Genomic DNA, 13,825 nt, shown 5'->3' on the forward strand with positions numbered 1-13,825 from the left:
ACCTGGGGGTAGCCCGTCAGGAAGTCCAGGATCCAGTTGGAGGGAGGTGTTTAGTCCCAGGATCCTTAGCTTAGTAATGAGCTAAGAGGGCACTATGGTGTTGAACGCTGAGCTGTATTCAGTGAATAACATTCTCACATAAGTGTTCCTTTTGTCCGTGTGGGAAAAGGCAGTGTAGAGTGCAATAGAGATTGCATCATCTGTGGATCTGTTGGGGCGGTATGCAAATTGGAGTGGGTCTAGCGTTTCTGGGATAATGGTGTTGATGTGAGCCATAACCAGCCTTTCAAAGCATTTCATGGCTACAGACGTGAGTTCTACAGGTCGGTAGTCATTTAGGCAGGTTACCTTAGTGTTCTTGGGCACAGGGAATATGGTGGTCTGCTTGAAACATGTTGGTATTACAGACAAGGAGAGGTTGAAAATGTCAGTGAAGACACTTGCCAGTTGGTCAGCGCATGCTCGCAGTACACGTCCTGGTAATCCGCCTGACCCTGTGGCCTTCTGAATGTTGACCTGTTTAAAGGTCTTACTCACGTCGGCTGCGGAGAGCGTGATCACACAGTCATCCGGAACAGCTGATGATCTCATTGCATGTTTCAGTGTTACTTGCTTCGAAGCGAGCATAGAAGTAGTTGAGGTCGTCTGGTAGCCTCATGTCAATGGGCAGCTCTCGACTGTGCTTCCCTTTGTAGTCTGTAATAGTTTGCAAGCCCTGCCACATCCGACGAGCGTTGGAGCCGGTGTAGTACGATTCGATCTTAGTCCCGTATTGACGCATTGCCTGTTTGATGGTTCGTCGGAGGGCATAGCAGGATTTCTTATAAGCTTCCAGGTTAGAGTCCCGCTCCTTGAAAGCGGCAGCTCTACCCTTTAGCTCAGTGCGGATGTTGGGTTATGTACGTACGGTCAGTGTGGGGACGACGTCCTCGATGCACTTATTGATAAAGCCAGTGATTGATGTGGGGTACTCCTCAATGCCATCGGAAGAATCCCGGAACATATTCCAGTCTGTGCTAACAAAACAGTCCTGTAGCTTAGCATCTGCTGCATCTGACCACTTTTTTATTGATCGAGTCACTGGTGCTTCCTGCTTTCATTTTTGCTGGTAAGCAGGAATCAGGAGGATAGAATTATGGTCAGATTTGCCAAATGGAGGGTGAGGGAGAGCTTTGTACGTGTCTCTGTGTGTGGAGTAAAGGTGGTCTAGAGTTGTTTTCCCTCTGGTTGCACATTTAACATGCGGTAAAACTGATTTAAGTTTCCCTGCATTAAAGTCCCCGGCCACTAGGAGCGCCATCTCTGGATGACATTACAAAAGGTTGACTTTAATAACGCCTACAAAATAACCTACACAATGCGAAGTGTGTGTGTGTACCTGAGAAGTGGGAGAAGAGTCGTGCATATGTGTTGAAGCGGTTCTTGACAAGCCACTTCTGAGCCTCCTTGATGGTAGCCGTAGGACTGAGCTGCTGGAGAGAGGGATATAGATAAAGAGAAGAGGGTGTGTTGGGGGGGTTAACAATGAATTTCAACATAAATACAACCTAAACTGGAGGCTTTTGTTAAATGAGAAGTTTTTACAGGATTTGAGACACGTCCGTGTGTGTGTGTGTGATGTATACTAACCTCTGTGACGACTTGGCTGACAGGGTCTGTCTGGTGATTGGGCGACGAGGGGCCACTGGAATACAACAGTCACAGTCAGCATTATCTCACTATGTCCACACAGAATTTTCTCACTCTCACACACGGGCCTACCTGTCAGGTACAGAGGAGGCAGTGTATGTGGAGAGCGGTGTAGAGGAGAAAGAGGGGCCAGCTGTCTGTGGAGAGCTGATGTAGGCATCAGGCCACGGAGAACACTGACCAGAGAGGAGAGAGAGACAACACACTGCCATAATACTACTGAGCATTACCGTCACCAATTACCAAGCATCAACTCACTCCACATATTATATTCACTGCCTTGACAGGAGTGGAGGATGTTTATATAATATATAGTGCCTTCAGAAAGTATTCACACACCTAGACTTCTCTCACATTTTGTTATATTACAGTCTGAATTTAAAATTGATCAAATTGAGATTTTGTATCACTGGCCTGCACACAATACCCCATAATGTCAAAGTGGAATGATGTTTTTCAACAAAAAAAAAAAAGAACAAAAAAAAAGCTGAAATGTCTTGAGTCAATAAGTATTCAACTCCTTTGTTATGGCAAGCCTAAATAAGTTAGGGAGTAAACTTTGGTTTAACTAGTCACAATGTGTACAATAGTGTTTAACATATCTACCTCATCTCTGTACCCCACACATACAATTATCTGTAAGGTCCCTCAGTCGAGCAGTGAATTTCAAACACAGATTCAACCACAAAGACCAGGGAGGTTTTCCAATGCCTCGCAAAGGCCATCTAATGGTAGATGGGAAAAAATAAACAGACATTGAATATCCCTTTGAAAATGTTGAAGTTTTTAATTACACTTTGGATGGTGTATCAATACACCCAGTCACTACAAAGATACAGGCGTCCTTCCTAACTCATTTGACAGAGAAGAAGGAACCGCTAAGGGATTTCACCATGTGGCCAATGGTGACTTTAAAACAGAGTGTAATGGCTGTGATAGGAGAAAACTGAGGATGGATCTACAACATTGTCATTTAGGATAGTATTGTGGAGTAACTACAAAGTGAAAAGAAGGAAGCCTGTACAGAATAAAATATTCCAAAGTATGCATCCTGTTTGCAATAAGGGACTAACGTAAAACTTTAAAAAATGTGGCATAGAAATGAACTTAATGTCCTGAATACAAAGTGTTATGTTTGGGGCAAATCCAACACAACACTGAGCACCAATCTTCATATTTTCAAGCACAGAGGCGGCTGCATCGGGTTATGGGTATGCTTGGCGGCTGCATCGGGTTATGGGTATGCTTGGCATCTGCATCGGGTTATGGGTATGCTTGGCATCTGCATCGGGTTATGGGTATGCTTGGCATCTGCATCGGGTTATGGGTATGCTTGGCATCTGCATCGGGTTATGGGTATGCTTGGCATCTGCATCGGGTTATGGGTATGCTTGGCGGCTGCATCGGGTTATGGGTATGCTTGGCGGCTGCATCGGGTTATGGGTATGCTTGGCATCTGCATCGGGTTATGGGTATGCTTGGCATCTGCATCGGGTTATGGGTATGCTTGGCATCTGCATCGGGTTATGGGTATGCTTGGCATCTGCATCGGGTTATGGGTATGCTTGGCATCTGCATCGGGTTATGGGTATGCTTGGCATCTGCATCGGGTTATGGGTATGCTTGGCATCTGCATCGGGTTATGGGTATGCTGGCATCTGCATCGGGTTATGGGTATGCTTGGCATCTGCATCGGGTTATGGGTATGCTTGGCATCTGCATCGGGTTATGGGTATGCTTGGCATCTGCATCGGGTTATGGGTATGCTTGGCATCTGCATCGGGTTATGGGTATGCTTGGCATCTGCATCGGGTTATGGGTATGCTTGGCATCTGCATCGGGTTATGGGTATGCTTGGCATCTGCATCGGGTTATGGGTATGCTTGGCATCTGCATCGGGTTATGGGTATGCTTGGCATCTGCATCGGGTTATGGGTATGCTTGGCATCTGCATCGGGTTATGGGTATGCTTGGCATCTGCATCGGGTTATGGGTGTGCTTGGCATCTGCATCGGGTTATGGGTATGCTTGGCATCTGCATCGGGTTATTTTTTAAATTTTATTTCACCTTTATTTAACCAGGTAGGCTAGTTGAGAACAAGTTCACATTTGCAACTGCGACCTGGCCAAGATAAAGCATAGCAGTGTGAACAGACAACACAGAGTTACACATGGAGTAAACAATAAACAAGTCAATAACATGGTAGAAAAAAAAAAAGAGAATCTATATACAATGTGTGCAAAAGGCATGAGGTAGGCAATAAATCGAATAATTACAATTTAGCAGATTAACACTGGAGTGATAAATCATCAGATGATCATGTGCAAGAAGAGATACTGGTGTGCAAAAGAGCAGAAAAGTAAATAACTAAAAGCAGTATGGGGGGTGAGGTAGGTAAATTGGGTGGGTAGTTTACAGATGGACTATGTACAGCTGCAGCGATCGGTTAGCTGCTCGGATACCAGATTTTTAAAGTTGTTGAGGGAGATAAAAGTCTCCAACTTCAGAGATTTTTGCAATTCGTTCCAGTCGCAGGCAGCAGAGAACTGGAAGGAAAGGCGTCCAAATGAGGTTTTGGCTTTAGGGATGATCAGTGAGATACACCTGCTGGAGCGCGTGCTGCGGGTGGGTGTAGCCATCGTGACCAGTGAACTGAGATAAGGCGGCACTTTACCTAGCATAGCCTTGTAGATGACCTGGAGCCAGTGGGTCTGACGACGAACATGTAGCGAGGGCCAGCCGACTAGGGCATACAGGTCGCAGTGGTGGGTCGTATAAGGTGCTTTAGTAACAAAACGAATGGCACTGTGATAAACTGCATCCAGTTTGCTGAGTAGAGTATTGGAAGCTATTTTGTAGATGACATCGCCGAAGTCGAGGATCGGTAGGATAGTCAGTTTTACTAGGGTAAGTTTGGCGGCGTGAGTGAAGGAGGCTTTGTTGCGGAATAGAAAGCCGATTCTTGATTTGATTTTGGATTGGAGATGTTTGATATGAGTCTGGAAGGAGAGTTTGCAGTCTAGGCAGACACCTAGGTACTTATAGATGTCCACATATTCTAGGTCGGAACCGTCCAGGGTGGTGATGCTAGTCGGGCGTGCGGGTGCAGGCAGCGAACGGTTGAAAAGCATGCATTTGGTTTTACTAGCGTTTAAGAGCAGTTGGAGGCCACGGAAGGAGTGTTGTATGGCATTGAAGCTCGTTTGGAGGTTAGATAGCACAGTGTCCAAGGAAGGGCCGGAAGTATATAGAATGGTGTCGTCTGCGTAGAGGTGGATCAGGGAATCGCCCGCAGCAAGAGCAACATCATTGATGTATACAGAGAAAAGAGTCGGCCCGAGAATTGAACCCTGTGGTACCCCCATAGAGACTGCCAGAGGACCGGACAACATGCTCTCCGATTTGACACACTGAACTCTGTCTGCAAAGTAGTTGGTGAACCAGGCAAGGCAGTCATTAGAAAAACCGAGGCTACTGAGTCTGCCGATAAGAATATGGTGATTGACAGAGTCGAAAGCCTTGGCCAGGTCGATGAAGACGGCTGCACAGTAATGTCTTTTATCGATGGCGGTTATGATATCGTTTAGTACCTTGAGCGTGGCTGAGGTGCACCCGTGACCGGCTCGGAAACCGGATTGCACAGCGGAGAAGGTACGGTGGGATTCGAGATGGTCAGTGATCTGTTTGTTGACTTGGCTTTCGAAGACCTTAGATAGGCAGGGCAGGATGGATATAGGTCTGTAACAGTTTGGGTCCAGGGTGTCTCCCCCTTTGAAGAGGGGGATGACCGCGGCAGCTTTCCAATCCTTGGGGATCTCAGATGATACGAAGGAGAGGTTGAACAGGCTGGTGATAGGGGGTGCGACAATGGCGGCGGACAGTTTCAGAAATAGGGGGTCCAGATTGTCAAGCCCAGCTGATTTGTATGGGTCCAGGTTTTTCAGCTCTTTCAGAACATCTGCTATCTGGATTTGGGTAAAGGAGAAGCTGGGGAGGCTTGGGCGAGTAGCAGCGGGGGGGGCGGGGCTGTTGGCCAAGGTTGGAGTCGCCAGGAGGAAGGCATGGCCAGCCATTGAGAAATGCTTGTTGAAGTCTTCGATTATCACGGATTTATCGGTGGTGACCGTGTTACCTAGCCTCAGTGCAGTGGGCAGCTGGGAGGAGGTGCTCTTGTTCTCCATGGACTTTACAGTATCCCAGAACTTTTTGGAGTTAGAGCTACAGGATGCAAATTTCTGCTTGAAAAAGCTGGCCTTTGCTTTCCTGACTGACTGCGTGTATTGGTTCCTGACTTCCCTGAACAGTTGCATATCGCGGGGGCTCTTCGATGCTATTGCAGTTCGCCACAGGATGTTTTTGTGCTGGTCGAGGGCAGTCAGGTCTGGAGTGAACCAAGGGCTATATCTGTTCTTGGTTCTGCATTTTTTGAACGGAGCATGCTTGTCTAATATGGTGAGGAAGTAACATTTAAAGAATGACCAGGCATCCTCAACTGACGGGATGAGGTCAATATCCTTCCAGGGTACCCGGGCCAGGTCGATTAGAAAGGCCTGCTCGCAGAAGTGTTTTAGGGAGCGTTTGACAGTGATGAGGGGTGGTCGTTTGACCGCGGACCCGTGGCGGATACAGGCAATGAGGCAGTGATCGCTGAGATCTTGATTGAAGACAGCAGAGGTGTATTTGGAGGGCAGGTTGGTCAGGATAATGTCTATTAGGGTGCCCATGTTTACGGATTTAGGGTTGTACCTGGTGGGTTCCTTGATGATTTGTGTGAGATTGAGGGCATCAAGCTTGATTTGTAGGACTGCCGGGGTGTTAAGCATATCCCAGTTTAGGTCACCTAACAGAACAAACTCTGAAGCTAGATGGGGAGCGATCAATTCACAGATGGTGTCCAGGGCACAGCTGGGAGCTGAGGGGGGTCGGTAGCAGGCGGCAACAGTGAGAGACTTATTTCTGGAGAGATTAATTTTTAAAATTAGAAGTTCGAACTGTTTGGGCATAGACCTGGAAAGTATGACAGAACTTTGCAGGCTATCTCTGCAGTAGATTGCAACTCCTCCCCCTTTGAAAGTTCTATCTTGACGGAAAGTGTTATAGTTGGGTATGGAAATCTCAGAATTTTTGGTGGCCTTCCTAAGCCAGGATTCGTACACGGCAAGGACATCAGGGTTGGCAGAGTGTGCTAAAGCGGTGAGTAAGGCAAACTTAGGGAGGAGGCTTCTGATGTTGACATGCATGAGGCCAAGGCTTTTTCGATCACAGAAGTCAACAAATGAGGGTGACTGGGGACATGCAGGGCCTGGGTTTACCTCCACATCACCCGAGGAACAGAGGAGTAGTAGGATGAGGGTGCGGCTAAAGGCTATCAAAACTGGTCGCCTAGAGCGTTGGGGACAAAGAATAAAAGGAGCAGATTTATGGGCGTGGTAGAATAGATTCTGGGCATAATGTGCAGACAGGGGTATGGTGGGGCGCGGGTACAGCGGAGGCAAGCCCAGGCACTGGGTGATGATAAGAGAGGTTGTATCTCTGGACATGCTGGTCTCAATGGGTGAGGTCACCGCATGTGTGGGGGGTGGGACAAAGGAGGTATCAGAGGTACGGAGAGTGGAACTACAGGGTCCATTGCAAACCAAAACAATGATAATGATAACTAGCCTGAACAACAGTATGCAAGGCATATTGATATTTGAGAGAGACATACAATAAGGCATAAAGTGATTGCAGGTCTTGATTGGGAGAGCTAGCTAAAACAACAGGTAAGATAACAGCAGCAATAACAGGGTGCTAGTCTAACACAGCAACAACAGGTAAAAATGGCGACGACTACGCAGAGAGGGTCGGATTAACTACACACAGATCCTGAGTTAAAGCACAGAGCCGACAGATAAAACACAAATAAACAGAATGGAGTACCGTGAATTAATGGACAGTCAAGCAGGCATCAGCTATGTAGCCGAGTGATCATAGTGTCCAGGGGGCATCCGTAGATGGAGCAGGGAGGCCTCCACTAAGCTAGCACGCGGCGTTTAAAGTTAGTAGCCCGGGGGGTGGTCTGCTCAGACGGAGGGGGTCTGCTCAGACGTGGTCGTGTCGACAGAGAATCCAAGCCGGATGGCGGTGGCGAAAGAGAGGTTGTGAATTGTAGAATTGTGTTTGCTAACTGGTGCTAGCTTCGTGGCAGTGGCGCTAGCTGCGCTAGCTGCAAGCTAGCTGTGAGGATCAGAAGTAGTGGCTCAGGGATTACGGCAGGAATCCGGCGTTGTTGTCGAGAGACAGTCCGATGCTGGTAAATTGGTGAGTAATATCCAGGCTAATAACAGGGCTGGTGTCTGTGCAGAAGGTAAAAGCTACTAGCAGCGGCAAAAAAATGGCTAAATTAGCTTGTAGCTGATTTAGACCAGTTGTGATGGATTGGCAGGGCTCTGTGTCGGCAAAAAAAGGTCCAGTCCAATTGGCAAAAGAGGTATTGTAGCCCAAGAATTCGCTGGTAGACCTCTTCGGCTAGCCGGCAGATGGGCCTAGCTCGAGGCTAGCTCAAGGCTAACTGGTGCTTGCTTCGGGACAGAGGTGTTAGCCAGTAGTAGCCACTCGGTTGCAGCTAGCTAGCTGTGATGATACGGTGTAATTGTCCAGAGCTTGCGTCAGGAATCCGGTGATGTGGTAGAGAAAAAGCAGTCCTATATGCTCTGGGTTGATATCGCGCTTGCAGACTGGCAGGTATTGGCCCGAGCTGAAGCTGGCTGTGTCCGAGTTAAGGGTGAAGACCGCAGCAGTGGCTAACTGACTACTAGCTAGTAGCTAGTTATCTGGCTAGCTTCTGATTGGGGTTACGGTTCTAAAGTATAAAAAATAGCAGGTCCGTACCACATTGGGTGAGGCGGAATGTAGGAATGTATATTCAGTTCCTAGATGGAAAGTGAAATTAAAATATATACGAAATGTATACGAAAAATACGAGGACTATTTACACGGGACAAGACAAGACAAAGACACGTCCGACTGCTACGCCATCTTGGATTCATTGATATGGGTATGCTTGGCATCCGCATCGGGTTATGGGTATGCTTGGCATCTGCATCGGGTTATGGGTATGCTTGGCATCTGCATCAGGTTATGGGTATGCTTGGCATCTGCATCAGGTTATGGGTATGCTTGGCATCTGCATCAGGTTATGGGTATGCTTGGCATCTGCATCGGGTTATGGGTATGCTTGGCATCTGCATCAGGTTATGGGTATGCTTGGCAAGGTCTAGGAAGTTTTTTTTGTTGATAAAAAGAAATGGAATAGAGCTAAGCACAGGCAAAATCGTAGAGGAAAACCTGGTTCAGCCTGCTTTCCAACAGACAGTGGGAGACAAATTCATCTTTCAGTAGGACAATAACCTAAAACAAGGCCAAATATACACTGGAGTTGCTTACCAAGACAACATTGAATGTTCCCGAGTGTCCTAGTTACAATTAACTTAAATCAGCTTGAAAATCCATCGCAAGACTTGAAAATGGCTGTCTAGCAATGATCAACAACACATTTGACAGAGCTTGAAGAATTTTTTAAAGAATAAATGTGACAATATTGTACAATCCAGGTGTGCAAAGCTCTTTGAGACTTACCCAGAGACTCACAGCTGTAAACGCTGCCAAAGGTGATTATAACATGTATTGACTCAGGGGTGTGAATACTTTGGTAAATTAGATATTTTTGTTATTTAACTTAATACATTTTTTTTTTTTTATCCAAAAACATGTTTTCGTTTTGTCATTATGCGATATTGTGTGTAGATTTTGAATTCAGGCTGTACCAACAAAATGTGGAATAAGTCAAGGATAGGATATACAGTGCATTTGGAAGGTTTTCAGACCCCTTTACTTTTTCCAAATTTTGTTACGTTACAGCCTTATTCTAAAATGGATTAAAAAGTTTTTCCCCCTCATCAATCTACACACAATACCCCATAATGACAAAGCAAAAACAGGTTTATAGAAATGTTTGCACGTTTATATATAGAAATAAAAAAAATTAAGGAAATATCACATTTACATAAGATCAGCCCCTTTATTCAGTACTTTGTTTAAGTGCCTTTGGCAGCGAGTACAGCCTTGAGTATTCTTGGGTACAAGCTTGGCACACCTGTATTTGGGGAGTTTCTCCCATTCTTCTCTGCAGATCCTCTCAAGCTCTGTCAGGTTGGATGGGGAGCGTCGCTGCACTGATAATTTCAAGTCTCTCCAGAGATGTTCGATCGGGTCAAGTCCGGGCTCTGGCTGGGCCACTCAAGGACATTCAGAGACTTGTACCGAAGCCACTCCTGTGTTGTCTTGGCTGTGTGCTTAGTGTCGTTGTCCAGTTGAAAGGTGAACCTTCGCCCCAGTCTGAGGTCATGCGCACTCTGGAGCAGGTTTTCATCAAGGATCTCTCTGTACATTGCTTCGTTCATCTTTCCCTCAATCATGACTAGTCTCCCAGTCCCGGCCACTGAAAAACATCTCCACAGCATGATGCTGCCACCACCATGCTTCACCGTAGGGAGGGTACCAAGTTTCCTTGAGACGGAATGCTTGGCATTCAGGTGGAAGAGTTCAATCTTGGTTTCATCAGACCAGAGAATCTTGTTTCTCGTGGTCAGAGTCTTTCAGGTGCCTTTTGGCAAACTCCAAGTGGGCTGTCATGTGACTTTTACTGAGGAGTGGCTTCCGTCTGGCCACTCTACCATAAAGGCCTGAAAATGGTGGAGTTCTGCAGAGATGGTGGTCCTTCTGGAAGGTTCTCCCATCTCCACAGAGGAACTCTGTCAGAGTGACCATCGGGTTCTTGGACACCTCCCTGACCAAGGCCCTAATCCCCCGATTGCACAGTTTGGCTGGGCGACCAGCTCAAGGAGGAGTCTTGGTGGTTCCAAACTTCTGTTATTTAAGAATGATGGAGGCCACTGCGCTCTTAGGGATCCTCAATGCTGCAGTAATGTTTTGGTACCCTTCCCCAGATCTGTGCCTCGACATAATCCTGTCTCAGTGGTCTATGGACAATTCCGTCGACCTCATGGATTGGTTTTTGCTCTGATAAGCAGTTTTAATTTTGTTTAATACATTTGCAAACATCTCTAAAAAACTGTTTTTGCTTTGTCATTATGGGGTATTGGGTGTAGATTGGGGGGGGGGGGGACAATTGAATCAATTTTAGACTAAGGCTGTAACATAACAAAATGTGGAAAAATGGAGGGAGTCTGAATACTTCCCTAATTTACTGTATAATATATAGGACACTTACAGTGCCTCTCTTGGCCAGCGAGTCCCCACAATCAGCCGGCAGCGTCCGCTTGCTGGACTTCTTCAGCTCATAGTCTCCTGCCTCCTCTATGATGGGCTCCAGCCTCATCTACACAAACACACACACACACTAAGTTTCACACAAACATGCACACTCACAATCTGACTGCAAACAAAACAAATATAAAACTTGCCTACTAATACCTGTAAGTGACACTTCCAATACATGCAAACTCTGTTTAAGTGCCTTCTAGTTTTCCAGTCCTAATTAAATGCCATTCAAACCCCCAGACTGACTAACCTCTGATAGTATGGTTGTGTCGTAGGAGGGCTGGTACTTCTCCTTTTCCTGAGACGTTCGTTTCTCCATCTTCTCTCTGTCAGTCTTCTGTTTCCTGTCTGCCCCCTTTGGCTGGGGGGGGGAGGAGAGAAAGAGAGAGAGAGAGAGAGAGAGAGAAAGAGGGAATGCAGAATGTTAAATCCGGTGCAGGCTTGTCATCTGACTTAGTATGTCAAAGTGTGTAAGTGTGATTGACTGTTCAGAGAATGTGTGTGTGTGTGTTTTATTTAACTAGGCAAGTCAATTAAGAACAAATTCTTATTTACAATGACAGCCTACGAACAAGTGGGTTAACTGTTAACTGCAGAATGACAGATTTTTACCTTGTCAGCTCGGGGATTCGATCTAGCAACCTTTTGGGTTACTGGCCCAACGCTCTAACCACTAGGCTACCTGCCGCCCTGTGTGTGGGTACCTTGAAGACTTTGATTTGGCAGGAGGCAGAGTGGAGGTGTTCGGTGTACTCTCCGTTGTCTCCCTGTCTGAAAGTGTCCAGCTGGATCCTGAAGGGAACTCCCTTCTCTCCTCCATGCTTCCTAGGGGTGAACTCTGTACTGATGCAGTGAACCTACACACAAAGATGGAGAGAAGAGAGACAGAGGAGAGTCAATGTGACTACAGGGAAGTGTGTGTATGTGTGTGTGTGTGTGGATTGGTGTGTTACCTGCACAAACACGGAGGCTCTCTTGTTGAGGTCCCAGAGGAATTCGGCAGCGTTGAGCTGAGCGGGGTTGGCCTTCGCCTCCACAATACCCACTGACAGAGGGATGTCTACACACACACACTACAAATTAGTATTACATACAGAACGAAAAACAAACACCCCCCCCTTAAGGCATCACATGTACTGACTGCTACACACACACTTAAGTGTTCTTACCAATATCTAGGAGACGGTCTCCAGGGCGATTCCATTTCCACCCCTCCAGTTGCTGGTGCTCTGTGTACTGGAGTCTTCTGTCATGAAACACCACCCTAACGATGCTCTACACACACACACACAGTTATGAAACACCACCCACACAACGACCGCAACAATCATAACACAACGACAAAGAAACCACGCACACAGAAAAGCTGCAATCTTAACATTTCTGACCTTGACACTCTTGTTGTTAATCTCTGGTAACTCTGCCAGCTTTCGGTTGTCCAGCATACGGATCTCATAAGACTGGCCTGAGACACAGAGGGGGTTAAGATGAGGTTTGAGTGATTGTGTATCTCTGCTGTTTGAAAACAGACAACATCCATTCTTGCTATTGGTGGAGAGCTATTAAGCATTACCATGTGAGTGTGGGTTTGTTTACAGCATAGTTAAGGTAGTTTCCCATGACAGGAGTGAGTGAGTAAGTCACCTTGGTTCAAGTAGGTGAGCGTCTCATCGTGTAGTTTGACAGCAGGGGAGGTGGCAGCACAGAGAACGTACTGGAAGGGAGGATTGAGACTGCTGCTCTCACAGTCTGAAGGAAGACTGGAGTCCTCCTGTTTAAAGATTGGCAGGGCCAGCACATCACTGGAGAGACAAAGAGAGATGGTGGGAGAGAGAATAGTTAGGGTAAGTAAGACTAAGTAGCCCTGTTGAAACAGCAACAGTTTGAAGTGTCCCACTGGAAAATACTTTTCTGTTTTACAACACACGAGCCAGTCTGACAACCTGCACACATCCACTTGGCACCAGCTCCAGACAGACAGCCTGTCCCCAGCTCACCCTAACAGATCCTAGCGCCAGGCAGAAGTGTGTGTGTGCCCGGGTAACCAAAGTCTCTTCTATATGCCAAGAAATGTGTTCATGGTCCCTGGAACAGCTCAGGTTAATGAAGTTCACTTTGAAAATGTGGGGGGAGTTGGCAGTCTGAATTTAAAGTCCACATAATGCTCTTAGGTCAAGTCAAGCTGTAGAAGACCTCCTCTACCTTGAAGTAAAAACTAATAATCTGACAAGATTGGATAGGTGAACATTTTTCACTAAATAGCTTCCATCAATCCAGTGATGTCAGATCAGTGAAAGAAAATAGGCAATGAAGGGAGAGGAAGGAATCCTTGAACTATTGGAACAGACCATAGTGTGAATTAGTCTGCTAGAGTGGTATATCTTAAAATAAAAAGATTATTCCAAATTAAACAAACAAGTCCACTGCCATGACATGGTTTAAACAAAACAATCCATGTGGGTGGGTGCACTTGTCATCCCGCGAAGGTCCCGTATTTAATGTTACATTTCTGTCATTTAGCAGACACTCTTATCCAGTGCAACTTACAGTAGTGAGTTCATATATTTTCATACTGGTTCCCTGCGGGAATCAAACCCACAACCCTGGGGTTAGAGGTACCATGCACTACCAACTGAGCTACAAGTTGGAATTTCATGTGTCCCAACTTTTCTTTCTACAAAAAAAAGGTTTGATTGTCAGTAAGGCACCAATAAATTAAGGTTACAAGAGTGTAGACCCAATGACAATCGGCAAATGTCATTATACTTGTGATTTGTAACAGATGTTTCGTTCCATTAATCAAATGGCGCATGT

At 46.3% G+C, this 13,825-nt stretch overlaps 1 protein-coding gene across 3 annotated transcripts in view; it reads right to left on the minus strand.

Moving 5' to 3' along the window:
• Positions 1 to 13,825, minus strand: part of ubp1 (upstream binding protein 1) — a 30,132-nt gene that overhangs the window by 14,061 nt on the left and 2,246 nt on the right. For 2 of the 3 annotated variants that reach the window (XM_071368492.1, XM_071368490.1), the window contains exons 3-12: positions 12,656 to 12,813; positions 12,400 to 12,476; positions 12,181 to 12,286; positions 11,965 to 12,071; positions 11,716 to 11,868; positions 11,262 to 11,372; positions 10,962 to 11,069; positions 1,762 to 1,865; positions 1,630 to 1,684; positions 1,379 to 1,472 (exon numbers count right to left, since the gene is read on the minus strand). In XM_071368492.1, the coding sequence (XP_071224593.1) occupies positions 1,379 to 1,472; positions 1,630 to 1,684; positions 1,762 to 1,865; positions 10,962 to 11,069; positions 11,262 to 11,372; positions 11,716 to 11,868; positions 11,965 to 12,071; positions 12,181 to 12,286; positions 12,400 to 12,476; positions 12,656 to 12,813 (1,073 nt within the window). The remainder of the gene's footprint in view (positions 1 to 1,378; positions 1,473 to 1,629; positions 1,685 to 1,761; positions 1,866 to 10,961; positions 11,070 to 11,261; positions 11,373 to 11,715; positions 11,869 to 11,964; positions 12,072 to 12,180; positions 12,287 to 12,399; positions 12,477 to 12,655; positions 12,814 to 13,825) is intronic. The other variant, XM_071368491.1, reaches the window with a different exon arrangement.

Source organism: Salvelinus alpinus, chromosome 26, assembly GCF_045679555.1.
Source record: "Salvelinus alpinus chromosome 26, SLU_Salpinus.1, whole genome shotgun sequence".
NCBI classification, from domain to species: domain Eukaryota; kingdom Metazoa; phylum Chordata; class Actinopteri; order Salmoniformes; family Salmonidae; genus Salvelinus; species Salvelinus alpinus.